This window comes from Triturus cristatus, chromosome 8 (assembly GCF_964204655.1).
Source record: "Triturus cristatus chromosome 8, aTriCri1.1, whole genome shotgun sequence".
NCBI lineage: Eukaryota > Metazoa > Chordata > Amphibia > Caudata > Salamandridae > Triturus > Triturus cristatus.
The window spans coordinates 475,547,572-475,574,908 of NC_140591.1; the positions used below are offsets into that span (position 1 = coordinate 475,547,572).

The 27,337-nt window shown below is 49.1% G+C and overlaps 1 protein-coding gene across 1 annotated transcript in view; it reads left to right on the plus strand.

Annotated features, from left to right (window-relative positions):
• Positions 1-27,337, plus strand: part of SUGT1 (SGT1 assembly cochaperone of MIS12 kinetochore complex) — a 205,121-nt gene that overhangs the window by 61,659 nt on the left and 116,125 nt on the right. Inside the window, exon 4 of the mRNA XM_085621970.1 lies at positions 26,204-26,300. Coding sequence (XP_085478096.1) covers positions 26,204-26,300 — 97 coding nt within the window. The remainder of the gene's footprint in view (positions 1-26,203; positions 26,301-27,337) is intronic.

Sequence of the window (27,337 nt, forward strand, 5' to 3'; positions counted from 1 at the left end):
CGATGTCCATTAATGGTCACCCACTGACCGTATTTCCTGGTGTTAGCGGGTAGGGGAGCCCGCGGGACCATGTCTTTTCCCCCTAGGCACGCCAGGACCATGGCGGCCGGTTCCCACTCTTGCTGGGCCGGCTCATACTCTTCCTGTTCCTCCGATAATCGCTCTTCCCCCAGGGCGGCGGCAGCTACCTGGCGGGGCTTGGGTGTTTGGTTCTGCGGGCAGCTCGGGTCATTGGCGTAGTGGCCGACTCGCTGGCATCGGTGGCACGTGACGTTGGCTCGGAACCCAGGACGCATCGGGGGGTTGCCCCGGCCGGCCGGAGGCGGGGTGCTGGCCACGGTTGTTGCCGGTAGGGCGTCTCTCCCTCGCCCCTGGCCGCCTCCTCCTCCCCGAGGACGGTGCTGGCTTTGGTTGCTTCGGTTCTGCTCGTGTGGCCCTCTCCGGCCCACTCGGGTGCTTTCCCATCGGTCAGCTTCGGCGGCGAGCTGCCGGGGGTCAGTCAATTTACTGTCGAGGAGGTGCTGCCTGAGCTCGACGAAACAGGTGTTCGACAGGTGCTCCCATACCATAAGGTTAAAGAGTTGTTCGTAGGTCGTGACATGGCTCCCCTTGATCCAACCCTCGAAGGCTCGGCTGAAATAGTTAACGTACTCCACCCAAGTTGTACCCGGGATCCGGGTGCAATCTCTGAACCCCTGGCGGTACATCTCGGGTGTGAGGCCGTAGCGGGTGAGGAGGGCAGCCTTCATGTGGTCGTAGGACGACATTTGGTGATCTGGGAGCTGCAGCAGGGCATCGCGACCTTCGTTGACGAACCTCCCCCATAGTCCGGCTCCCCAATCACTCCGGTCGATCCGGTGGGAGGTCATGGCGATCTCGTAGGCTTTGAACCACTGTTGTATGTCGTCTTCTCGGACATACTCTCGGACAACATCCTTGGGGATGTGGACTTTTTTCTCGGTTGGCCCCGGGGTGTGCGGTCGCTCAGGCACCCCCGGTTCTTTATTCTGTTTCCGAAGTTCTATTTCCGCCAGTTTGCGCTCGTGTTCGAGTGTTATTCTTTTTTCCTCAAGCTCTCTCTGTCTCTGCTTTTCTTCTCGTTCTTCTCGGAGCCGCATATGCTCTAGATTTAGTTTCTGCTCGGCTAACTTGAGTTCACCGTCCATCTTGAGTCGTGCCATTTCCAACTCGTGTAATCTGGTTCTTTCTCTTTCCTGGATCTCCTCCTGCGAGAGGCCCGTTCCCCGCTCCTCGGGAGCCGTGGCGTTCCCCTCTGGTGTGACACTGTTTTGGTCGGAGGGCCCGGCGATCCCAGTTTCTGTCCACGACTCAAGGGCGCGCTTCAAATCATCTTTGGTACTCAGGCCGGTGGTAGCAATGCCTAGTTCCATGCAGAATTGTTTCAGTTCGCGGTGGCTATATTCTTCCAACTTATCCATTTGGAATTTTTCAGTGGAGCCGCTATCTTTGGCTGACATCGTGGTTTTGTCGTGGGGTGAGCTACTCTCTGTACGGTTACGCGTTGATTCGGATCGCGCCGCTGGCCACCAATGTTAGACGGACCGGGAGGGTCGGCCGAGGTCAGGGGGAGAGGTCTCCGGGGAGAGCCGTCTCCAGCGATCGGACAGACAAATAACTTCCCCCCCACAGACAGATACCACACAAGGATAAGATTTAGCGTTCTTTATATGCACTTCTTAAGGTACGATGAAATAGTACAAGGAGGTCTGGACTCAGGGGTCCCCTCGATTTAAGTCTCTCAGGATAGGGAAAGGGGTAGCGGGACAGTCTGTTTACCAGTCTGGTAGTTTGGATGATATGATGATTAGCTCACAATCCTCGAGCTTGGTGGTTTAGCTGGTACGGGCCGCGGCAGCGCCAGCAGGTCCCGGTAGAGATGGTCGGTACACGGTCCGCGGCAGCGCCAGCAGGTCCCGGTGAAGATGGTCGATGTACGGTCCGCGGCAGCGCCAGCAGGTCCCGGTGAGGATGGTCGTTACAACGGGCCGCGGCAGCGCCAGCAGGTCCCGACGAGGATGGATGTTGCAGAAGGCCGCGGCAGCGCCAGCAGGCAGGACGATAGTTCGCAAGATAGGGCTACGGCAGCGCCAGTAGTCCGTCAAGGCTGAGTTCTCTCGGTGTCTCTCGACTCCAGGATACAACTGCCTTCCTGCTCCGGAGCTGCTCCAGTTATAGGGCAGGCGCCCTTTGATGTCCGGACCCTCGCACTTGGAGGTCGGAGGGTCCGGGATGAAGGTGTCCAGACACCCAGCAGGGGGTGGAGCCAGCGCCTGGGGGAGCTGGAGGCGATCGGCACCTGGCGGGGGAAGAGCTCTTGACGCTTCGTTCTCCCATTGACCTGCCAAGTGGTCCGCTCACCTCCTGGGTGGATGGTGGTGCCGGGATGTCGGGGCCGGCCAGGCCCAGGGTTAGGGTCGGGGGGAGGCCACGCGGCCTCGTGGTGCAGGACCCAAGATGACGGCTTGACCCGGCCGGGGGAGCCGGTGGGGGCTGGGGCCCGTGATACATGGAGGTCCGAGGGCAGGAGTTCCGTCGGGAGACGGGGTGCGGGTGCTTTTCGTGGGTCACGCCTGGCGGGCCGGGGCTTGGGCCCTGTCATGCGGGGAGGGAGCAAGCCCTTCGTGTGGCCTGTCCAACACAGCCACATCTCCGGACACCTGAGAGACCTGCACTGGCTCCCGGTCACCAAGAGAATCACCTTCCGTCTCCTCACCCACGCACACAAAGCCCTACACAACCAAGGCCCAGGATACCTCAACAGCCGCCTCAACTTCTACGCTCCCAAACGCCAGCTTCGATCGACCGGCCACGCCCTCGCCACCGTCCCTCGCATCCGAAGAGCCACCACAGGGGGACGGTCCTTCTCCTTCCTCGCCACCAGGACGTGGAACTCCCTCCCGACCCACCTCCACCATACCCAGGACCACCTCGCCTTCAGGAAGCAACTCAAGACCTGGCTGTTCGAGCAGAAGCGGACCCCCCTCCCCTAGCGCCTTGAGACCCTCTGGGTGAGTAGTGCGCTATATAAATGCTTTGATTGATTGATTAAAATAAAATATTTGCCTGGGATTACCAATTTGAGACCAGTTCACAAGCCAAGTACATTATAGTTTGGTCGAGTACATTATTCAAGTCACTAGACCTGCAGATCCGGTAATGTTTTGTGATGTTTCGAGGCCTGCCAGTAAAAAGGCACACATTGCTCTGAAAATTTCATACGTTGACTGTCTCTGACTGAGGTGTATTATTTTTTTAGCATCCTTAGGAAACATTTTATTCAGCTACATGGTAAAGTTCAACGTTTGTTTTCTAATCACCACTGTTGGATATGAATTGCAATTTACTCAATATATTGTAGGATATTTAGATATGTGGAGCACTGAAATCTGATGGTACAGAGACACCAAAAATAGTGTTGCCGTTCTCTCGTTCTAATATGAGCATATTTCAAAGTTTGGTTAAATAACTTCTTTCTACAGGTCATAAGTTAATTCTTCTTTTTCGGCCATAAAATGACACATTCTGTGATAGAAACTTCAAAGCGCAGATTCCTCAAATTATTAATATTCCCCAGGCATCAGGCTGGGTCAGGAATATTTTTTCAGCAGTACCTCTCCGAACTGGTACGTAGCACTGTGAGAAGTTTGCCTGGCATATGCTGTCCACTAGTTATAGTGGGCACCTTGCACCAGTCCAAACAACCCTTATTGATGATAGGTTTAAAGACAACCTTTATTGAAAGCTATCCTAGTGGTAGCTATAGAGAGCAGCCTTCAGGCTAAGTCTTGAAGGAGTGTAAAGCAGCTTGGTTTACCAGATTATAACCTCTTGAATTACTAAATGAAAGAAGAACCAAACACGGTATATATATGTATATATATGTATATATATGTATATTCACTGAAAAAACCATAGGTTTCACACATGTTATAGTTAGTGGAAATTTTACTGATAAAAAACCAATGAAATTGCCCCGTTATAGTTAGCGCAGGCAACTATAACTCACGCGACCACAATCCTCTGCTGATGCTAATACTGTATTTAGACACTTATTTGCCCATGTCTTCTTCCATACATTTTTAGCTATACATATATTACAAATATTTTTTTTTCATAAAGACACATATGTCATCAGCAGAGGATTGCGGTCGCGTGAGTTATAGTTGCCTGCGCTAACTATAACGGGGCAATTTCATTGGTTTTTTATCAATAAAATTTCCACTAACTATAACATGTGTGAAACCTATGGTTTTTTCAGTGAATTTGCAAGGTTTTTTAAATGCTAATTCCTAACTATAACGTGTGTGAAACCTATGGTTTTTTCAGTGAATTAGTACGGTTTTTTAAATGCTAAGTTTTTTTCCCTTATAATAAGCCCTGTACATTTGGTGGCCTTCGGCCACCAAAAGCACAGGGGGTGGGGTAAGTGTGGATAGTGTTTTTTGCCCTTAACATAAGCCCTGTACATTTGGTGGCCTTCGGCCACCAAAAGCACAGGGGGTGGGGTAAGTGTGGATAGTGTTTTTTTTATTTTTATTTTTTTTACCGTACGCTTACGGTAAGCGTACGGTAAGCGTACCCCGCGAAATTGCCAAAAAAAAAATAAAACCGTTTTTGCACTTGGGGGATGTTTGGGGACTCCCTCAACATGACTATGTGGGAGGGAGTTGTCAAAACAGCCCCGTAACATGTTTTTGGCCATCATGTTTGATAAACAACACTCAGTGCGAGAGACAAAATGGCGGCCGCCGCTTCCTGGTTTCGGCCGATTCGAATGTTTACTAAGATCTAAGAGCCAATCAGAATCGCGCTCGCGCACGCCACCGTACGCTTACCGTAAGCGTACGGTAAGCGTACCGTAAGCTGGCTCAGATATATATATTGATTTAAAGGCTATTTTCTCAGAATCTACTGAACAGATTTACACCAAACCTACAAAAGGCACTTCCTTGACCTAGGGACTACCTCTCTGCCAAATTTTGAGTAATTCTGTTCAGCCGTTCGGGCTGTAGCTCGTTCTAAAGGTCCTATGGAAAAATGCATGGGAAAAACGCGTTTTGGGACCCCCCTTTTATCTCAGCCCCCGCTTGACGGATCCCCCCGAGACTTTTAGGGTAGGAGCGGAGCGTAGCGCCCCACCTATTTTGAAAAATTTGCGAGGATTCGTCGACCGGCGCCAAAGTTATTCAAAATAGAATGTTGAGGTTTTCCTATGGAAACGTGGTCCTAACTATAACTACCTACTGGCTATCGCCAGTAGGTATATATATATATATATATATATATATATATATATATATATATATATATATATATATATATATATATATATATATATATATAATATGCATTTATTTCTAAACACTCTCTACTAACCTCTTTATGAAGTTAGAGAGCAAGGCACGCAACAATACAGTTCTAAAACGACCGTAATTAGCACAATATACAATTGGCCCTAGGGACGGCCCAAACCATATATTAAGAAAGTGGTAAAAGAACCACGACGTGACTAGACACAGTGCCTAGAGCACATAGAATCACTGACACCCCAAGGAACCACCCAAGGTAGTGACACAGGAGACCCACGGGGTACGCGTGCAGTGTGAGAACACAGACACGAGCCCCGTACTATTCTATGGGAAAGTCTTGGTTGGAATTTTAAAAGTTAAGGACACTTAGGAGAGGACTTTGAGCAAACCCCTTTAGACTTAGATGTTCTATGGCCAGCAACCACGGGAGCACCGGAGTACTCGAGTTACCTCACCCTGGGAAGCCGGCGGCATAGGTGTCACATGGTGTCGGGAATCGTCGTTGATTTCAATGGCGATCTGCTGCAAAGTGCTGCTGCCGGGAAAGAGAGAAGTGTCTGGTGTGATCCAAGCCTCGATCGAAGATCAGAAGAACTTGAAAGCAGGTGACCAGGGGCACGATAGACGAATGCCCACCGATAGGTGTTTCAGGTGCGAAGAGGGGAAGCTTGACTCTGCAGCCTCAAGGACCGGGAGGCGTCGATGATGACCAGGAGCTGGATTTGAGCTGACCCACGAAGGATGTCGAGTGCTGCGGTGTCGGTGACCGGATTGGAGCCAACAAGCCTTGGCAACAGCAGCCCACGCAAGAAGAGAAAAGATGCTTCGGTGTGGACCAGCAAGGTCCTGGGGACTCCCCAAGCGATGGAGAGTCAGGGCACATCTGGAGCAACCAGGTAAGCCCAATTAGAAGTAGTTGCCTTCACAGAGACCCACCTGTCGACGGACTAGGGATCGCGAAGGGACGTCGAGAGAAAAGACTAGGGCCAGCTCACGGAACCCTCGTGGAGTGTAAGCGGGCAATCATTGGTGCAAATGCTGCTCGGGGTCAGGGCTACAAGTAACCCAAAGCTCAGCTGCAGGAGTCGCTGGACAGCTGATGCTTCTGCAAATGGTCGCAGTGTCCAGGGGTTCGGGTTGCACAGTCTTCCACGAGGGATACAGGCCTCAGAATTGCTGAGTGAAAGGATCGACCTCAGAGACCACAGAAACCCACCTCCAACTTCGGAGATGCAAACCGGACAGATGCGTCTTTGGTGCCTGCCTTGCAGGGGAGTAACTCCTTTACTCCATGGTAGATTCTTCAGTCATCTAGTTCAATGTAGACCGTTGAAGTTCCAGGATTCAGTATCAGAGTTTCGTTCAGGTGTAATCTAAAGTCCTGTAGTCAGGGGTTCCTTTCTTATACCAGAGTAAGGGGTTGGACAAACTCTTGGGATCCACCTAGGGAAGGGTCTGGAAAGAGGAGTGGCTACACCCATTTCCTTTGTCCAATTTCGTGTCAGAGCAGGAACTTGTAGCCCCTGCAACCGGTTTGAACTGGACTATGTACAGGGACACCAAATGTGCCCCCAGTGCTGAACTTCAAAGCACTCTTGGAGTGCACCCACCCAGCCCCAATACACTAAAGCCTGTCTGGGAGGTGGTGACACCTCCCTGTGACAGGAAACCTATTGTCCAGGCCTCCCGTGCTGGAGTTTCGTCCCGCAGCAGGAGGGCAGACTCGTGTCTGTGGCTGGCAGCATCCATTTTGTGATGCCAGGGCTCTGTTAGCTGTTACCGGGTATACTGGTGCTGTCATGTCTCTCCCTCTAGAAGGGTGGGATCATACTCCCACACCAGTTACTGGTGTGAGGATATGATTCCAAGGTGTTTGACACCGAACACAACAGGTTTCCGTGCAGCTACCCCAAAGTTAGTATTTACCGTTTGGTTATAATGCACTTGAGAGTACATGGCTTGGCTGCATCACAAACAACCCCGGAATAAAGGTTCCGAAGGCTGTAGAGGGGCTCTGCTCATGCATGGGCACCCTCTCACATAAAACCCAGCACCCTGCCTTCAGGATTAGTAAGGCCTGCCATAGGGGTGACTGATAGGTTTATATGTGCAGTGATATTGAGAGATATAGTAAACCTATATCTCAGTAAGAGGTGCATGCACCACCTTACCCAGGCTGTGGTAGCAGTCCTGTGGTGTCATTTTGGAAGGCTTCCCAGGGGTGGCTTAATACATGCTGCATCCCCAGGTAGGCCGCTGGGGTACCTATGCCCTGGGTACGTAGTATATCATATACTAGGGACTTATAAGGGTACCCCAGAATCTGATCTGGAGTGTACCTAAAGTACTGGGAATCATTTTAGACAGGTAGCAGCTAGGCTGGGGTCCTGATTAGCAGGGCCCCAGCCAGACTAAAGTCGAAAAATAGTGACCCATCAACAAAATGTGGGGGTAACTATAAGAAGCAGATACCTACTCTCCTAAAAGCACTGTGCTGCTGCAGAAATGATGTGCAGAGCTTATATAAGCACCCTTCCTGCACAATGTAGCTTTCTTTCCGCACAATCTGACATATATCCGGAGCTATACCTTGTCTTTTTGAGACCGCTTTACCTCAACATTTACAGTGTGCAAGGAAAATGCCACTTCCCTAGAGGCCTGGTTTTAAACCTTGTAAGGATTGTCACAAGACAATATCTGTGACAGATCCTCATCAGGTTTGCCTGTGGTGTCAGTTGGACCCTCTGATACCACCAGTGGGCCTCCCCTGGCTTCTGTGCCAGCTCCTTTTTTGGCGCCACAGTACATCCTTGTTATCCAGTATTAGGTTATCTTTCATAGATTCACATGCCTGAATCATTCCCCTTCGTCGGGATGGGAGTCACCGGTAAATAACAAAGCAATGTCTTAGTAGACATATATATTAACAGGCCCCAAAAGGCCTTAGCTTAGTAAGCTATCCACGTCCTTATGTAAAAAGGACCAAAGTTTGGCCAGTAGCCAATCAGCTAGCACCACCCTCTAGAACCCTCCTGGAAGGAGCTCTAGTCCCTCAGATTTTCTACCGCACGTCGTGCTAAGGGTGTCTCCACTGAGCTCTGCTCATTGCTTCTGGATTTCCAGTGTTTCTTGCTACAAATTTACTTGGTTTTGTCATGGCTGATACCCCAAAGAAGGGACTCTTCAGATCCTGTGCTTCCTGTGGGAAAAAGGAGGCTTCACGTGGACGATCAGCATAAAGACTGTCTTTATTGTCTTTATCCTAGCCACAATTCGAAAGACTGTAAGGTATGTCGTACCTTTTCATCTAAGACCCTGAAAGACCGAGAAGGGTGCCTTTTAATCTGGCTGCAAAGACTAAAGAACAAGGAAACTGTTGTGTCCTCTGAGGAAAGTGAGGGTTCTACTATCTCTTCTCACTCCTCGCATAAAAGACCAAGGGCGTTATCTCCGGGCCCTTTGTTGCAGCCACCTCAAAAGAAGACGCGCAAAAAGTCTTCAGAGGTCCTGGCCTCGCCTCTGCCAGGGACTGCTTCTTCTCAGGATGTGCCACATACCTTTAAGAAGCCAGTCTCCACCCCGTTGACGACGAAGACCTCGTCGATGGTGGCTTCAACGACGAGGAGATCTCCATCGACGGCAGTCTGTTACCACGGCGACAATATCTACCGTTACATCCCAATCTATGACTATGTCGACGACGACCACTCAATCGTCGACGGCTGGTCAAGCTATCTCATCGACGCTGCAAATTGAAAAATCATCTTCGTTAGTTAAGCTGCCGATGGCAGCATCGACGACGACACCATCGACGAAAGCTCCCTCGTCGACGAGGACACCGTCGACGAGACCGTCGTCGACATCGTCGTTGATGAGGACACCGTCGACTAAGCCTTCGTCGACGAAGAGACCGTCATCATCTTCGTCGCTGACGACGACACCGTCGACGACGTCTCAAATGCAAATAATACCTGTTACACCGTCTACGACTCTATCGTCGACGGGCCCGTCGACGGATATGGACTCTGATGTGCGAAGTACTTATGTGCACCTCAAAATAACTAAACGTGCACTGACTCCGGCCCTCACTTCACCCAGTAGGGTCCCAACCTTGCCTCCAGCTCAACTTTTTGACGAGGAAGCCTCAGATAACGGCAGTCTAGTGCCTGCTGCGACGAGTCCATCTCAACTGCACGTAAAATATCAGGATATCTCTGACTATGAGGACATTGACCAAGAATATCAGGAGGTTTCACCTCAAGAATATGTGCAGCCCCCACCTTCCATGGTTTGTCTGCCTGCGTCTTTGGTCACGGATCTCCAATTCCTGATATCTGATTATAAGCAATGGTTTCCGACGCCGGCACCTTCCCCAATGCCAGTTGGGCCTCCAACACCAAGGCCCCGACCGCCTCCATTGGTTTTGCAGTCAGAGCCTGTCACATCGCCACTTCGTCCCACCACAGATGACGAGGATGACAGGGAGCCTGAAGGAGAGCTTCAGGATGTCCAATCTCACCAGGAACAATGGGATGACTACATCCTTCCCTGCCCGGTTTCTCCTGCCCCTACCACGGCCGACTCGCCGCCGGAGGACATTGGCGGCTTTCATAATATCACAGAGCGAGCGGCCCAGCGCTTTCAAATTCCAATGCCCTCGCACCAACAGGACTGTTTCCTTAATGATTTTAAGGAACCTTTTAAGAAGTCTGTCCGTGCAATTCCGATCATAGGCTACATTTGGGAACAAGGCATAAAGATTATGCAAAATCCTTCCTCGGTCCCTCCAGTGTTACCACGGCTGGATAAAAAATATAAAGCGCCAGACACTGCTCTGGCTTGTCTCACAGGCCATCCAAAGCCGGACTCTGTCATTACCCAGGCCGCACAGAGGAGGTCAAACAACCCAGCTGCTCTGTTGACAGCTCCACCAGATAAGGAGGGTAGGCGACTGGAGAACATAGGCAAACGTTTTTCCTCGATGTCGGCTTTAACAGTGCGTGCCTCCAACGCCCTAGCACTGTTGGGACGTTACAATCGTCAGATGTGGGCGGACATTGCGCCATATTTGGCAGACTTACCAGAGGAGTCAAAAGAAGAGGCAAAGAAGATCTTGCTAGAGGGGGAAAGATCTGCTTCTGAACTTATAGACTGCGCAATGGATATTGCTTCGTCCGGGTTTCGACAACTAGCCGGCGCAGCGGTCCTTCGACGCCAAGGTTGGCTAAAGGCAACCTCCTTCAGGCCGGAGGTCCAAACCAAAGTGCTGGATATGCCATATGATGGCCAACTTCTCTTCAGCGCACAAATTGATGAGGCATTACAGGGTATTAAGAAAGATACTGATACCGCTAGAGCTTTGGGTACCTTACAATTTCGGAACCCTTCCTTTCGAGGTTCAAAAGGGAGAGGTCAAACTGCCACTAGGGGAGATTTTCAACAATGTTCTTCCTTTCCTTTCTCCCAGCAATACCGTTCGCAATACCAACAGCGACCGCAATCCTCATACCCAAAATCTTCCTTTCGTGGCAAAGGAGGAAGACAAAAGGGCGCCGCTCAGCGGCAATGACTTTCAACTGCAGCCGGTCTCAAACTTCTCTCCACCCTCCAAGATTGGCGGAAAAATTTCCCACTTTCTCCCAAATTGGCAACAAATAACTACGGACCGTTGGGTCCCACAATTAGTACAATTCGGCCATTCTCTAGAATTCATACAGATCCCTCCTCAAACCCCTCCCCGCCAAATGCTTCACAATAATCTACGTCCTTTACTCTTAGAAGTGAAGCTTATGCTCCAAAAGGGAGCTATAGAGAGAGTTCCCCCAAGCCAACGGGGAAAAGGGTTTTACTCCCGTTTCTTCCTCATCCGAAAAAAGGAGAAAAAATGGAGACCGATATTGGACTTGAGGAATCTGAACAAGTTTCTGAAAAAGCAGTCGTTTCGTATGGTCACCATTCAGGAGGTTTTACATCTACTCAATGCGAATGACTACATGGTGTCGTTAGACCTGCAAGATGCCTATTTTCATATACCAATACACCGCAACCACAAAAAATTCCTACGATTCATGGTGGCGGGCAGACATTACCAGTTTCGGGTTCTCCGTTTGGGCTCAAATCGGCGCCACGCATTTTCACCAAATGTCTAGCTCCAGTGGCTGCATATCTATGCCATCATCATCATCAGGTCTTCCTATATCTAGACGACTGGCTTGTCAAGTCTCCATCTCTAGAAGGCGCGTCCAGGTCTTCCAACGCTTGCCTGAGGCTTTTCAATTCACTGGGGCTAACTCTCAATCACGACAAGTCCGTCCTTCGGCCGTCTCAGCGCATGAATTTTCTGGGCGCTACACTAGACACCATTCTACGGAAAGCATTCCCATCACAGGAACGCAAAGACAAACTTCAGTCATTAGCGCTCCGGCTAATGTCCAAAAAGACGCTGTCCGTTTGTCTCTTCAAATCCCTACTCGGGATGATGTCTTCTTGCATCCTATTAGTACCGCATTGTCGTCTTCATATGCGACCCCCTTCAAGAAGCACTGTCGGATCAATGGGTCCAGTGTACAGGGTCCTTCGACGTCATCCAGGTGACCCCTGTGATCAAAAAGGCTCTACGATGGTGGGTTTGCCCCCAGAACCTTTCTCAAGGCTTTCCTTTCTTGCTTCCTGCTGCTCCTCATATAATCACCACGGACGCCTCCTTAGAGGGCTGGGGGGCTTTCCTTCAAGAACTGCAGATAAGCGGGAAGTGGTCCCCTTCCGAGACGGCACTTCATATCAATCTTCTAGAGCTACGCGCAGTCTATCTAGCTCTGGTGGCCTTCCTTCTAAGAATCAACAACTCCATAGTGCTTGTCCGAACAGACAACACAACGACAATGCACTATTTGAACAAACAGGGAGGGACTCGCTCGCTAACACCCTCTTGCGAGTCGCAAAAAATTTGGAACTGGCTGCTCCGTCACAACATCTCTCTCCGAGCAGATTATGTTCCAGGCGCCCACAACGTGTTGGCAGATTCTCTAAGCAGAAGACAGGCAGCATGCCACGAGTGGGAGCTGGATCACCTAGTTCTCAGCAACATATTTGCTCAATGGGGCACCCCTCTTCTGGACCTCTATGCCGCCCAGCAAAACGCCAAATGCCAACACTTTGCAAGCTGGCATCCCCAACAAGGGTCTCTGGGGAATGGCTTTTCGATCGCATGGTGCAACGTCTTTGCGTACGCCTTTCCGCCGTTTCCCCTGATTCCCAGGGTGCTACGGAAGATGAAAGCGGAGCCCTGTACTCTCATATTGATAGCTCCAGCTTGGCCACGCCAACACTGGTTCACAGAGCTTCACCTCCTTTCCCTGGAACCTCCAATCAAATTGAAGCCGTTTCCATCTCTTCTAACGCTCAACAATCAGCAAGTTCAGCATCCGGATCCGGCATCTCTCAAGTTATCAGCATGGCTCCTGAGTTCAGAGAGTTTCAGGGCTTAGACATTCCTCCGGATTTCAGACAAATTCTAGCTCGGGCTCGAGCAGATAGTACCAACAAAACGTATTCATTAAAATGGAAGAGATTCTGTATCTGGTGCAAAACAAACAGGTTACACCCTCTTTCTTCCTCCCTGGAACAAATCTTGCCGTACCTCCTGCACCTGGCAAAATCTGGTCTTGCTCATGCCTCCATTAAAGTCCACCTAGCAGCAATATCACGCTTCAGGAGATCCTCTACAGGTCCATCTTTGTGGTCTAATAGACTGATTAAGCAATTCCTTAAAGGACTGTTTATAGCATTTCCTTCAGTAAAGCCTCTACCACCGGCTTGGCATCTCAACACGGTTCTGGCTCAACTAATGAAACACCCGTTTGAGCCAATACACAGAGCAGACCTTAAGTATGTATCCTGGAAGATTGCGCTCCTGCTGGCCCTTACCTCGGCAAGGCGAGTGGGGGAACTCCAGGCGTTCTCAATCCAAGACCCGTTCTTCAGTTCAAACAAGATAGGGTCATTCTTCGCTCAAATCCGAAGTTTATTCCTAAAGTTCCATCTCAGTTCCATCTTAACGAACCTATCATGCTACGTTCATTCTTCCCGAATCCACAAACAGTGGCGGAGAAAACTCTACATTCATTGGACATTAAGCGCGGCCTAAAGTTTTACATTGATAGAACGAAAACATTTCGTAAGTCTAATCAAATCTTCGTAGCGTACAGTAGGCCTAGAAAAGGGCTACCGCTCACCAAACAGAGTATCTCCCGCTGGATTTCTTCAGCCATCGCCTTACGTCACCAGCAGGCAGGACGTCCACTGCGATCAACAGTTCGTGCCCATTCCACAAGGGCAATGTCTACTTCCATGGCACTGTTTGCAGGGGTGCCCATTGTGGACATTTTGTAGAGCGGCCACATGGAAGACGCCGCATACATTCACCAAGCATTACTGCCTGGACACGGACATCATGAAGGATGCTGCAGTGGGTCAAGCAGTACTCCGCCATCTATTTCAGTAGAGGTGAGCCCTTCCTTTCATCCCACCTTCCTTGCCTCTTTACGCACATTTCGCACTGTAATGTATGCATTGGCTGACTCATTGTTTTTTAGCGCTTTTATCTTTCACATGGATATGTTATTATCTAGTGACTGTATATTTACTGTACCTTTCGAAATGTGCTTATTATTGCTTACTACTCTGATTCAGGCATGTGAATCTATGAAAGATACCCTAATACTGGATAAGGAACGCGTTACTTACCTGTAACTGCGGTTATCCAGTATTGGTATCTTTCATAGAGTCACATGCAACCCACCCACCTCCCTTGGAAGGGCTCTCTTGGATCTCTCAGTGATACAACTACTTAGCACTGTGCTTACGAAAATCTGAGGGACTAGAGCTCCTTCCAGGAAGGTTCTAGAGGGTGGTGCTAGCTGATTGGCTACTGGCCAAACTTTGGTCCTTTTTACATAAGGACGTGGATAGCTTACTAAGCTAAGGCCTTTTGGGGCCTGTTACTATATATGTCTACTAAGACATTGCTTTGTTATTTACCGGTGACTCCCATCCCGATGACGGGGAATGATTCAGGCATGTGAATCTATGAAAGATACCAATACTGGATAACCGCAGTTACAGGTAAGTAACGCGTTCCTTCCTGGATTTTTTTAAGCCAACATCTAATCTGGAGGATGAGTCCGAGTCGGTGTCACTACGACCTCAACCGAGGCTATACTCGGTTTCCATCGAACTAAAACCTGCACCACTTGACAAGGAGGATCCCATCCATTGCACTCGTTGTTTGGTATGGATTCTGACAACAATTATGATGCAGGAGATGGAATAGACCAACCCTGCCATGAAGAGAATTCGTATTATGAACACCAAGACGCCAGTGACCTTGACACCTCTCCTGATACTGGCCTTCTCACACCCCCAGGTCCTGCTGCTGAAAGGAGTGCTCCCTTTGCGATGGTCATGTGCAGGGCAGCCAAAGTTCTCGCCCTCCGGCTCTCCATCTTAGAGGTCAAAACCAATGTCCTGACCGAAGTACTCCAGCCAGGGCAAACTACTACTGAACCTCTACTACCTTTTAGTAAGGCAATCACTTACACTCTCCTAGGTGCCTGAGCCAAACCTTGTCCTCATTCCCCCCCAAATTGCAAGATACCATGACCTGCCCTGGGCTACTCCACATTTTTCACAGCACCCCACTCCTGAGATCTGGGGATGCAGATATCTATGTGTCGGACAAACCCAAATACTTCCCCGACTGCAACCCCCTCCCCCCCCCCTCCCTCTCCCCCCCCCAATTAGGGAGTCCAAAAGAGTGGAGACTTTTGGAAAGAGGTTATTTGTTATTTTCTTCCACCAGTTTGGCCCTCCGATCCCTCAGTGGAAGTTGCTTGTTGGGCCTCTATTCCCCCGCTGTTAGGCATTCTGAGGCTCAAGTACTCCCAGGTGTTTCCAAAGATCTCCAACCTGTCCTAACCCTAGCTATACAGGATGGTTGTGATGTGACCAAATTTACTATTCATTGTCGCCTAGATACCACTGATTCCATTGGGTGTGCCATCAGCACCAATATCTTCATTCGTCACCATGCCTGACTACAGTCAACGGGCTTTTCAGGTATGTGCTGTCTTCCCTTAAGGATGTGCCCTTTGACGTACTCACTTCTTTAGGGACAAGGCTGATTCTGCTCTGGAATGGTTTAAAGAGAGCAGCCCACAGCATGCTCGTTGGGCTTATCTGCACAGCCTTGGCACCGGCATAAACCCTATCGTTTCCTTCTCAGTTTGATTTCAGTAGCCCATACCAGCAGTTTCAAGACCTTGGCTCCCACTGCCTCCCCTCCCTTCATCCCCATCCCTGGTGGTCAGGGTCATCGAGCAAATCACCCTATAACCACGCCCCCCTGCATCGGCGTCACCTGCCAAACCTCTTTATTTTGCCTTTAGTGGTGCAGCACAGCCTGTCAAGATTCCGTTCCCCAGATCAACTCTCCTCAGGATTCTGGCGATGCAATAAGGGTTCCACCTCTCGACACCCCCAACTCCTGCACTAATGGCACGGAAGGTTAGGGTGATCAAGCGAGGGAAGGGAAGGAAGGGGACAGCAGGGAGTAGAACCTGTAAAGCAATAAACACATATACCTACAAACAATAGCAAAACAATGTCAGATAGACTACTCTCGTATATTCTCACTAATCGCACTACTCTTGCATTTTCTCACTACAAAACAAACTCCCCTCCAGGAATAAACCTCCTTAACATCACCTTAATAAAGTAATAACCCTCACCTGTATTTTCTTTCCGATATACCTATATACACAACCCCGCACACACCCCGCTTCCTCACACTCATTCATTCATGGCATGACTATTATGAAGGGAAAAACCAGAGCCCCTTTTTATGTGTGTACAGGTAGACACAGAGCTGCCGGAAAGAACTTAGGAAAAAAAACGGGTTGCTGTGTTCATTGGCCTCACACAGCGTATCCTGCAACGGTTCAGAGAAAACCCTAATCCCTTGAATTATGGATTCCACACTAAGTCTTTTGGAACACGGTTACGTCACCGCGTGAGGAATGCACTTCCAAAAGATACGAAAGAAAACGTAGCCCACTCTCTTCCTGGAGTAATGTCTCTGACCAGGCGTGACAGTATGTACAGTTCAACTACACACCATGGGACCAACGGGCCACCGGGATCCTCCAGAAATGAAAAAGAAATAAACGAGACACTCCCCCGCCTCATGCGAGGACCACACTTATCTGATAGTTCCCCTCGGAAGTCTCCTGGAACTCTAGAGCCCTGACGTCGTCCGAAACAGGAACGTGGACCGACCCCAGGACGGGCACCTGAAAAGCGGCAGAGACTGGAACCAGCGTAGTCTCTCCCCGCATTGAAGAAACACAGACGAACTCTCCTCTCCACCGAAATCCGGAACGAACTCTCAAGCCGGAATTACGCACGACGTTCCGTGCGAACGTCGCTCCTTATGACTGCGCGACTCCTCCCCTTTTCAGTCCCTGAGCATTCTGGGGCTTGTAGGCCATGCAGGCGCGCACGACCCGATCCTTACAGTAGGTCCCCCTCCCACGCGCCTCCTAGACCCAGGCTTGTCCGGGTGTCTACTATAAAAGGCCCGAATTCGGGCCGGGGCATGCACGTTGTCGCTGGGTTCCCATGAATCCTCTTCTGCTGTGTACCCCTTCCAGGAGATTAGGTACCACAACCGACCCCTCCGATACATGGAGTCCACAATGCGACGCACTTCATACTCCTGTCCCATCTCCTTATCCATCTCTGGTGGCCGCCTCTTCCGTCCACCCACAGCTGGCTTCAAAAGACTACAATGAAAGACCGGGTGGATCCGAAGAGAGCCCGGAAGTCGCAATTTGTACGCCACTGGATTGATCTTCTTTACCACCTGATAAGGGCCAATAAACCTGGGATGGAACACGCTACGCAGTTTGAAGCGTATATTCTTGGTGGACAACCACACCTTGTCCCCTTCTCGATACTGTGGGCCCTCTGCGCGGTGCCTGTCTGCCCATTGCTTGTATGTCAACTTGGTATGAGCAGATGATTCCTTACTGCAGCGTGACCCTTACGGAGCGCTTGCATGTGCGCCTGGACCGAGGGTTGAGTGCTCGATACTTGTGGCATAGCTATTGGCAAGATCCTTGCACTGAAACCAAAATTGGCCAAAAAAGGAGAAACACCTATGGAACTGTGCGTCGCGTTGTTATAGGCCAATTCGGCCATCCACAACAGGGCAACCCAAGATTCACGTGCCTCCTCCGCGTAACATCTCAAATATTTCTTCAACGTTTGGTTCAAACGCTCTGTTTGTCCATCCGTCTGTGGATGGAAGCTGGTGGACACTGCAGATTCAATGTGGAGAGCTCGACACCACCCTTTCCAAAAGCTGGCTATGAATTGGGGGCCTCTGTCTGACACTATAACTCTTGGCACTCCATGTAACCGCACCACATGTTGCAACAATAGTTGCGCTGTTTGGCTTGCTGTAGGCAGATTTTTACATGGAATGAAATGTCCCATCTTGGTCAGACTGTCCACCACCACCAGAACCGCTGCATACCCCTGATCCACCGGAAGTCCTGTAATGAAATCCAGACTGATGGTCTGCCACGGTGCCTGAGGTGTGGGCATGGGAACTAACTTGCCCCTGGGTTTAGATGTATCTGATTTACCTCGGGCACAGTTCTCACAAGACATCACCCATTTCCTAACGTCAGGTACCAGCGAGGCCCACCAAAAATAACGTTGTACCAAAAGGGTGGTTTTGTGTATGCCGGGATGCCCGGCTACTGGAGACTCATGACACCACGCAAAAGCCTTTTTCCTCAAAGCCTTTGTAGGTAGATACAGTCTTTGATCCAGGAAAGGAAGCCCCTGTCGTATAGACCGTTCAGTATCACGATCAGCCCACCTATTCCAGTTTTCCGTACTCTTGTGATCTCTTATGGTATCCAGATATTTCTCAGCCTGTATCCCACAGACCACCTTGGAGAACGGAATGATCGCCGTCTCTGATGCTTCGACTTCCTCTCCTGTGATTAGCATCCTGGACAGGGAATCCGCCTTCCTATTGTCCGCTCCAGGTCTGAAGGTAATAATGAAGTTATACTCTTCGAAGAAAAGCATCCATCTCATTTGTCTGGGGGATAGGCGTCTGGCGGTTCTTAGGTACTGCAAATTTCGATGATCGGAGTACACAGTGATCGGAAACCGAGCCCCCCATAAGTAAGGACGCCACTCCTGGAAAGCCTTTTTTATGGATAGCAACTCCTTTTCAGCTATGTTGTAATTTCTTTCTGCTGGGAGAAGTTTCCTGGAGAGATAGGCCACAGGATGCAGCTGTCCTGTGTCCTTGTCCCTTTGTGACAATATTGCCCCAACTGCTTCGTCTGAGGCATCAGCCTCCACTATGAAAGGAGTATCCAACTTAGGATGGCGTAACACGGGGGCTGAAGTAAACGCCGTTTTTAGGACCTCAAAAGCCTTGCCTGCTGCAGGAGTCCATTCAAACGGCACACCCTTTCTGAGGAGCCGGGTGATCGGAAGGGCCTGTTGCGAGAACCCATGTATGAAGCGTCTGTAATAATTAGCGAAACCAAGAAAGCACTGCGTTTCCCTAACGTTGCTTGGAACCGGCCAATCTTGCACCGCTTGGATCTTTCTTTCTGACATACTCAAACCCTCCGGGCGAAGTATCACCCCCAAGAATTCCACTTCTGTCACACCAAACTCACACTTGCTCAGTTTGCAGAATAAGCGCTGTTCTCTCAAAACTCGTAATACTTGATTCACATGTTCTGTGTGACTTCTCACCGAATCTGAATATATCAATATATCGTCTATGTAGACCACAACTGTCTTATCTACATATTCCTTTAGCACATCATTTAAGAAGTACTGGAATGCCGCGGGGGCATTGCATAACCCAAACGGCATTACCAAGTACTCAAAAAGACCATAGCGGGTCTTGAACGCCGTCTTCCACTCATCCCCTTCGCGTACGCGCACCAAGTGATATGCGCCTCTAAGATCTAACCTTGTGTATATCGTGGCCTCGCGCACTTGATCCAATAAAACTGGAATGAGAGGCAGTGGATACCTATTGCGAACGGTGTTCTTGTTCAGCATGCGGTAGTCACAACACGCTCTCAACTCCCCATTGGCCTTAGATATAAAAAACAAAGGAGATGCTGCAGGAGATCTGGAAGGACGAATAAACCCTATCTCCAAGAAGTGATCCAGATAAGCCCTGAGGTATTTGGTCTCAGGCTCAGAGAGAGCATAGACTCTACACACCGGAATGGTGGCTCCTTCCACTAAGTCTATTTGACAGTCATATGGCCTGTGGGGTGGTAGCGACTCTGCATGCGTCTTGCTGAACACCTTGGCAAAACAAGAATATTCAGGAGGAAGGCATACCTCTTTCTCCGCGGCAGTGGCTGCTACGAACGGGCAAGCCAAGACGGACGCACCCAACCCCCATCCCGGAACCAAATGCTCCTGACACTCCTCCGATAAGAACAGGACCTGTCTCTTTCTCCAGTCTATGGTAGGGTTGTGTAAACGAAACCAGGGCATTCCTAGAATCACCTCATACTGAGGAGCTTCTATGATGTTCAATGCTACTGATTCTATGTGTCTTCCGTCTCCTACTCTGGTAATCAACCTGAGTTGTTCTGTTTGTTCGATGAGGAGACCGGAGGTGAGTGGTTTTCCATCTACCGCCAGCACTTCCTCTGGGATATTGCGAGAAACCTTCCTTAGGTCCAGTTGAGCTACCAACCCACTGTGTATAAAGTTTCCTGTAGCTCCAGAATCCAACATGGCCTTAATCTGATGAGACTGGTGGTCGTTCTCTAACCACATAACCATCTCTATATGTTTTTCTGTGTCACCCTGATGGGTAGTGGCAAGCGAAGGGATCCTCCAAAGCGGCTCTCCTGTCGCCTCTGTTTTTTCTTGCGATCCTTCATGCGGATCCGGACTCTGGACTGTGGCTATTGTCTTTCTATTCCGGTTATTTCCCCCCGGTCGCTTGGGTCGAGAGGGGCATTCCCGGACATAATGCCCCTTCTTTCCGCAATACATGCAAAGCCCCTGAGTCCTTCTGCTCTCCCTTTCCACTCTAGATAGTGGAGCCCGAATGGCTCCCACCTCCATGGGCTCTGATACCACCGTGTTGCTGGTGGCTTCATTTCTGGCTCTATCACCTCTAAACCTCTCACCACCTCTATCTGCTAGTCGTCCATCCAACCGCAAGGCTAAACTGACCAAATCGTTGCACGTCTGAGGTTGAGGATCTATTCTGGCTATGACATCTTTAAGCTCGTCACATAACCCTTGGTAGAAAAGTGACATCCTCTTTTCTTCGGGCCATGCTGCTTCCGCCACCAATCTATTGAAGGTGGTCAGATATGTCACTAATTCAGTCTTTCCTTGCTTTAAAGTCAAAAGCTCTTTGTCTGCACTGAATGAAGTAGTGCGTCGGTCAAATACCCACTCCAGGGCTGCTCTAAACTCGTCCCAATCAGACAACACACGGTCATTATGTCGTACTAGCGGAACCGCCCAATTTGCTGCGTCTCCCGCTAAATAAGAAATGGCGAATGCCACTCTGGAGTGGTTAGTCGGGAACGAGGACGGCCTACAAGAAAAATGCATCAGGATTTGAGTCAAAAATACCTGTATCTTTTGGGGATCCCCAGTGTACCTTTCGGGATTTGCTAACGGAATGGGTGGGGGCACAGTGACCTGAATGGGAGTAGGGCCAGCGCTAGCATCAAAAGGGTTCCGTGACAACCGTTCTACTTTCTCCCGTAAGGCCGCTGTTTCTGTCCTAGACGCCACCAATTCCTGTGAACAGCCGCTAGTGCTTGTAAAACATCCTCCATACTAGTTCCTTATTGTACCCCAAACCAGAACCAGAAGGAGATTTAATACTTGGGTGCGTAATTCTGTCAAGATTCCGTTCCCCAGATCAACTCTCCTCAGGATTCTGGCGATGCAATAAGGGTTCCACCTCTCCACACCCCCAACTCCTGCACTAATGGCACGGAAGGTTAGGGTGATCAAGCGAGGGAAGGGAAGGAAGGGGACAGCAGGGAGTAGAACCTGTAAAGCAATAAACACATATACTTACAAACAATAGCAAAACAATGTCAGATAGACTACTCTCGTATATTCTCACTAATCGCACTACTCTTGCATTTTCTCACTACAAAACAAACTCCCCTCCAGGAATAAACCTCCTTAACATCACCTTAATAAAGTAATAACCCTCACCTGTATTTTCTTTCCGATATACCTATATACACAATCCCGCACACACCCCGCTTCCTCACACTCATTCATTCATGGCATGACTATTATGAAGGGAAAAACCAGAGCCCCTTTTTATGTGTGTACAGGTAGACACAGAGCTGCCGGAAAGAACTTAGGAAAAAAAACGGGTTGCTGTGTTCATTGGCCTCACACAGCGTATCCTGCAACGGTTCAGAGAAAACCCTAATCCCTTGAATTATGGATTCCACACTAAGTCTTTTGGAACACGGTTACGTCACCGCGTGAGGAATGCACTTCCAAAAGATACGAAAGAAAACGTAGCCCACTCTCTTCCTGGAGTAATGTCTCTGACCAGGCGTGACAGTATGTACAGTTCAACTACACACCATGGGACCAACGGGCCACCGGGATCCTCCAGAAATGAAAAAGAAATAAACGAGACACTCCCCCGCCTCATGCGAGGACCACACTTATCTGATAGTTCCCCTCGGAAGTCTCCTGGAACTCTAGAGCCCTGACGTCGTCCGAAACAGGAACGTGGACCGACCCCAGGACGGGCACCTGAAAAGCGGCAGAGACTGGAACCAGCGTAGTCTCTCCCCGCATTGAAGAAACACAGACGAACTCTCCTCTCCACCGAAATCCGGAACGAACTCTCAAGCCGGAATTACGCACGACGTTCCGTGCGAACGTCGCTCCTTATGACTGCGCGACTCCTCCCCTTTTCAGTCCCTGAGCATTCTGGGGCTTGTAGGCCATGCAGGCGCGCACGACCCGATCCTTACACAGCCACCCATTTGGAGGCATGATCCAACAATTCTTGCCCGCAGGCCATAACATCAGACAGGTAGGTACTGCAGATTGTCCAGAAGGCATACACCTTACCCTTCATAACCACTCCGCCACCCCTTCTACTGAACCCTAACCGAGTGACGGAGGACCATCTGTCCATCTTGCAGGAGGAAGCTAGCTCTTTATATAGTGTACCAAAATGAGGTAGACTGTTTAAGAAGTCCAGAAAATCCATATTGGTTTACAGAGGCAAACTTTATAACACTAAATGCTCTCTTTTGTGTAGTGTGAGCAAGCAGTTGTGGCTTATCAGAAGGTAGTGCTGAGAGCATGTTGTACTCACATTAGCAGTAAACGAGACACGCACTCAAGAATATATCTGAGACCAGTTTAGAAAAAGAAGTTGTATTTTTATGTAAATTTTGACACCAAGTACTTCTTTTTCAAGTAAGTACTTTTTTAAATATAGAATTTCACAGGTAAGTATGCCGTTCACTTAAATGTGTCTTTACGCAGCAATGCTTCCCTGTTGGAGAAAAGGCATATGTTGCATACAGTTATTCATGGTTGGTTTCTGGGGTTCTTCTTTGGGACTCAGGGTCAAGGTCCAAAGTAACGCCAGCAGTTACTAGTTACGTGGTCTGGGGTGTCCGGGTGCAGAGGTGCTGGTCGAGTTGATAGCTTTGTTCGCTGCGCTGGTGGAAAGGGATTTAGGGACTAGTCTGGGAGCTCTCAACTGGGGGCTCAGGTCACAAGGGTCCTGGGAACAAGGGGGCACAGCTGGTATGTCAGTACACAGGCTGGGGCGCTGTGGTGCACAATAGATAGATCGGTTGAGTCTCTCTGGTTGAAGGTGCAGAAATCAGGACAGCTGGGCCACTCTGGAAGTAGGTCTCTGCGGTGCAGACGTCCCTCAACAGCTGCTCAGTCTCGGTGTTGTTAGAGTCCTGACAGGTCTTAAACAGGCTTTGGCTCCTGTAAGGGGTCCGGAAGCTCGGGTATTGGTCTTGTGCTGCTCCGGATGGTCCTGGTGTCCTCTCACTCGGCGGGTGAACAGATCTGACCTTCAGGAGCACATGTACCTTTTCCTGGGGAGCTGCTGTGTCGGTCTGGCTGAGCAGCGGCAACACTGTAAACCGGTTTCTGCTTCCTCATTGACTGCAGGGGAGTAGCTCCTCTACTCCAAGGCAGATTGCTGGCAATTTGCGAAGGGCGGGCAGTCTAACAGGGTTCTTGGTATTTGGTCAGCTGCAGGTTGAGCCACTTGGTTACAATTGTTGAGACTGCTGCAGGCAGGTTTTGGCGCCAAAAGTCCACAGCAGTCCTCAGTTCTCGTTGTCTCGTGGCTCTTCTTTGCCCTCTTCTTCTAGGTCCGTTGTATCAAAGTTCCTGGCATCAGGGGTGCCCCTAAATACTTACTTTAGGGGCTTTAAGGGGAGTGACGGGTGTTAGCCAATGGGCTACTTACCTTTAGGGTGGCTACACACTCTAAATCACCACTTTGAAGCCTTCTGTCTTGATATGCTGATTCCTTTGCCATCATGCTTGGAGGAGTTGACCACAACTCCGGCTGGAGCAGGCACTGTTTATGCCCTCCGAGAGCGCGTGCTCTCACCTGCAGGGGTCAGAAATCTGTCTGTAGTGGCAGGCCGTTTTATACCAGTCAGCCAGTACACTAGTTGTCAGTAGGTTTTCAGGCGGCCCCTCTAAATTGCCCTCTGCGTGCATGTATTAATAAATCCTTCACTGGAATCAGTGTGGGTTTATTTATACGAGATGTTTAATACCAAACATCTCTGGTTTCAGTGAAACAATCATGTAACTGGAGAACTCGTAATTAGCAGTGTTCAGCACATGTACTTAAAATGGCTTCCCTTTTCATTAGCTATATCTAAAACTCGACTTAGACATCACAGGGGTATATCTGCTCATGCCCATATGTCCACACGTGTAGTATAGTGCACCCTGCCTTAGGACTGTAAGGCCTGCTGTAGGGATGACTTACCTATACTGCGTGCCGTGTCTGCAGGCATGGCACACTGGGGGTGTGCCAGGTCGTGTTTTCACTTTTCTCTGCACCATGGCATGCAGCCTACAATGACAGTTTACATTAGGATGCTGAGGGGTCCCTTGGGGTGGCAGAGTACATGTGCAGCCCTTATGGACTGTCTTTAGTCGTCTTGCCCTAGGTACCAGGGGTACCATTTAGTAGGGACTTACAGGAGGTGCTAAAGGTATTGGCAACTGGGGGGGGGGGCAATTGTACAGTTTTAGGGAAAGGAATCTGGCACTGGGGACCTGGATAGCAGGAACCCAGTACACTTCTGTTAAAATTGCATCAGATACCAGGCAAAAAGTGGGGGTGACCATGTGAAAAAGGGGTACTTTCATACACTAGCCATTTTGGACCTGCTCCCGCTCACTGCTTTCTCCTGGGAGGGCCCATTCAGAATGCTCACACTGGCACAGGTCTTGTATGCCCTCCATCCTGGAGACTGGATGATGGCATTGGATCTGCAGGACTCTTAGTTCCTTATGTGTCCTGCAGGCCCATCAGAGGTTCTTGGCGGGGCAGGAGCATTTCGAGTTTGCAGTGCTCCTCTTTGGTTTTACCGGCAACCCTTGGGTGTTCACGAAAGTGATGGTAGTGATAGCAACACACCTTCAGAGGTCAGGGGTTCCTGGCTTCCCCTACTTCAACGACTGGCTGGACACGGTTTGATTTTGTGCCACTCCTCTGGAAGGGAGAGTCTAGAACATTCAGCCTATGATCCTGATCTTTCTGCCTCACCCCTGGATATTAGTGAGGTTGACTCAGAGGCTGCTGGGATTGATGGCCTTCTACTGGGTAAGCACACCAGGTGGCATATGCGGGCTCTGCAGTGGGATCTGAAGTCTCAGTGTACCCAACATCAAGGGGACCTCTTTGACCACGCCCAGAGTGTGGATGGAAATGCACAATGTCTGCAGCTGTGGCGACTGAACCATAATTGGGTCAGTGGCAGTCCCCTCTACCTCCCCCACTCGGAAAGGATGGTGGTTACCGATGCGTCAGTCCTGGGCTCAGATACGCGTTATGCTTATGGTGGAACTGGACTCCTGTATGCCTTCCCACTGATGCATCTAAGGAACCCGAGTACTGAAGACTATCAGGACTGAACATGCCCAAGTTACCCTAGTGGCCTCGGATTGGGCACAGAGAGCATTGTATCTAGCGCTTCTCGGCATGAGCATGTTCCCTCCAATCAGGCTGCCCCTCTGGGGCAATCTGCTGTTGCATCAAAGGAGCAAAGTCTACTCCTGGGCATTTGCTATCTCCACTTACATACTTGGAGATTAGGCGGCAGCAGCTGAATACCGCACACCTTCCTCCAGAGGTGGTTGATGTCTTCCCCAAGTCTGAGGGGTTTTCAGTTCACTTCACATGAGCAATCCATGTTAAATTCTCTGACTTGTAGAGTAGACTAACATTCTGAAAGGTCCGCATAGGTAATGACAATTTCATGCATAAAAGTGCTAAGCTGAAGTTCTACCCATAGCACCTGCTCTTTGTCCCAGGGGAGTCTGGCCTTGATGTCCACAATATCTTTCATCACTTGTTCACCATATGCTTGCCTTTGACTGTGCGTAGCGCGCTGCTGTCTTTTATCTAGGTTTGCGCAATAGAAGTTCCACATAAATACATGCAGTTCGCCACATTTTGTCTAGGGTTGTATCTTCTGAACACCTGAAAATGTATTACATTTGTTTTATTTCCTCTGAAGGTATGACTGGTACCAAACAGAATCTCAAGTAATCATTACAATAATGGTCAAGAATGTTGACAAAAATGATGTAAGCATCGAATTTTCAGATAAAGAGGTAACTATGCATTTTTAGTTGATTAATAACAATATAATATTTTTGCATGTGAGAAACTCATTGTATTGTTAATGCTAAAGAACAGAATATGCTTTATATTGCAGCTAGAGACAAATGTATCTATCAGTGGAATGTTGAAGTTGACGACCGTGTAAAGCTTTATGGCACGTTACATCTCTTTGTTGTTGACCGTTTTTGTTTAAACAGTCCAGAGGTGGAATATTTACCTCGGAAGCATTGAGTAGATGAGAAATAGGAGTAAGTGACATTTTGTGTTAATGGAGTGGATGATAATGGACACCTCTACAGTATTCAGACACCTAAAGTAAATATTTCCTTATCTTCTCTGTTTTATAGTTAGGTCTGGGAAAGAACAATAATAACTTTACAGGGCTGTTATAAGGTATATTCTCATCTAATTGTAGCCTCCACACGAGCCATCATTAAAACATTGTGGGGACAAGTATGCTACCAATAATATTCAGTACCTTGCTCAGTACTGAGGAGGGAGAGACAAGGCAGATTTCCAGAAATGTTTAACTTTTGGTAAGAAAGGGAAGTGGTGTGCAAGCATGCTTATTTTTTTATTTTTTATTTTGCTTTTGCGCAATGGTGTCCAGTCTAAGTCCAGGAAGGAAAATTATGTGACTGCTTTAATACGTTTCATTTAGATTCACTGTGTGCAAATGTATTTTATATGGCTATCCTGAAAATGTGGCATAAATCAGTCCATCCAACATAGGACACTTTTTTCTTTTTTTTGTGACTTCAAAAATTCATCTGTAATATGTAGGAGGATTACATATTTATGTTTTGGATATGCTTTTAACTTCTAAAATGTTTTTTTTTTTTTTTTTTTTTTTTTTTTTAAAATGTTAATAGAGAAGCTAAAACAGTAATGGATGTTACTTCCAGCAGATAATTAGTCACAATTTCTCCATAGTTAATTCGTTTTTTGGCACCACGAGTAAACCAGAATGATGCCAACACATGGTATGAATATATTCCTAACTGTGTTATCAGGAGATACAAGTTCC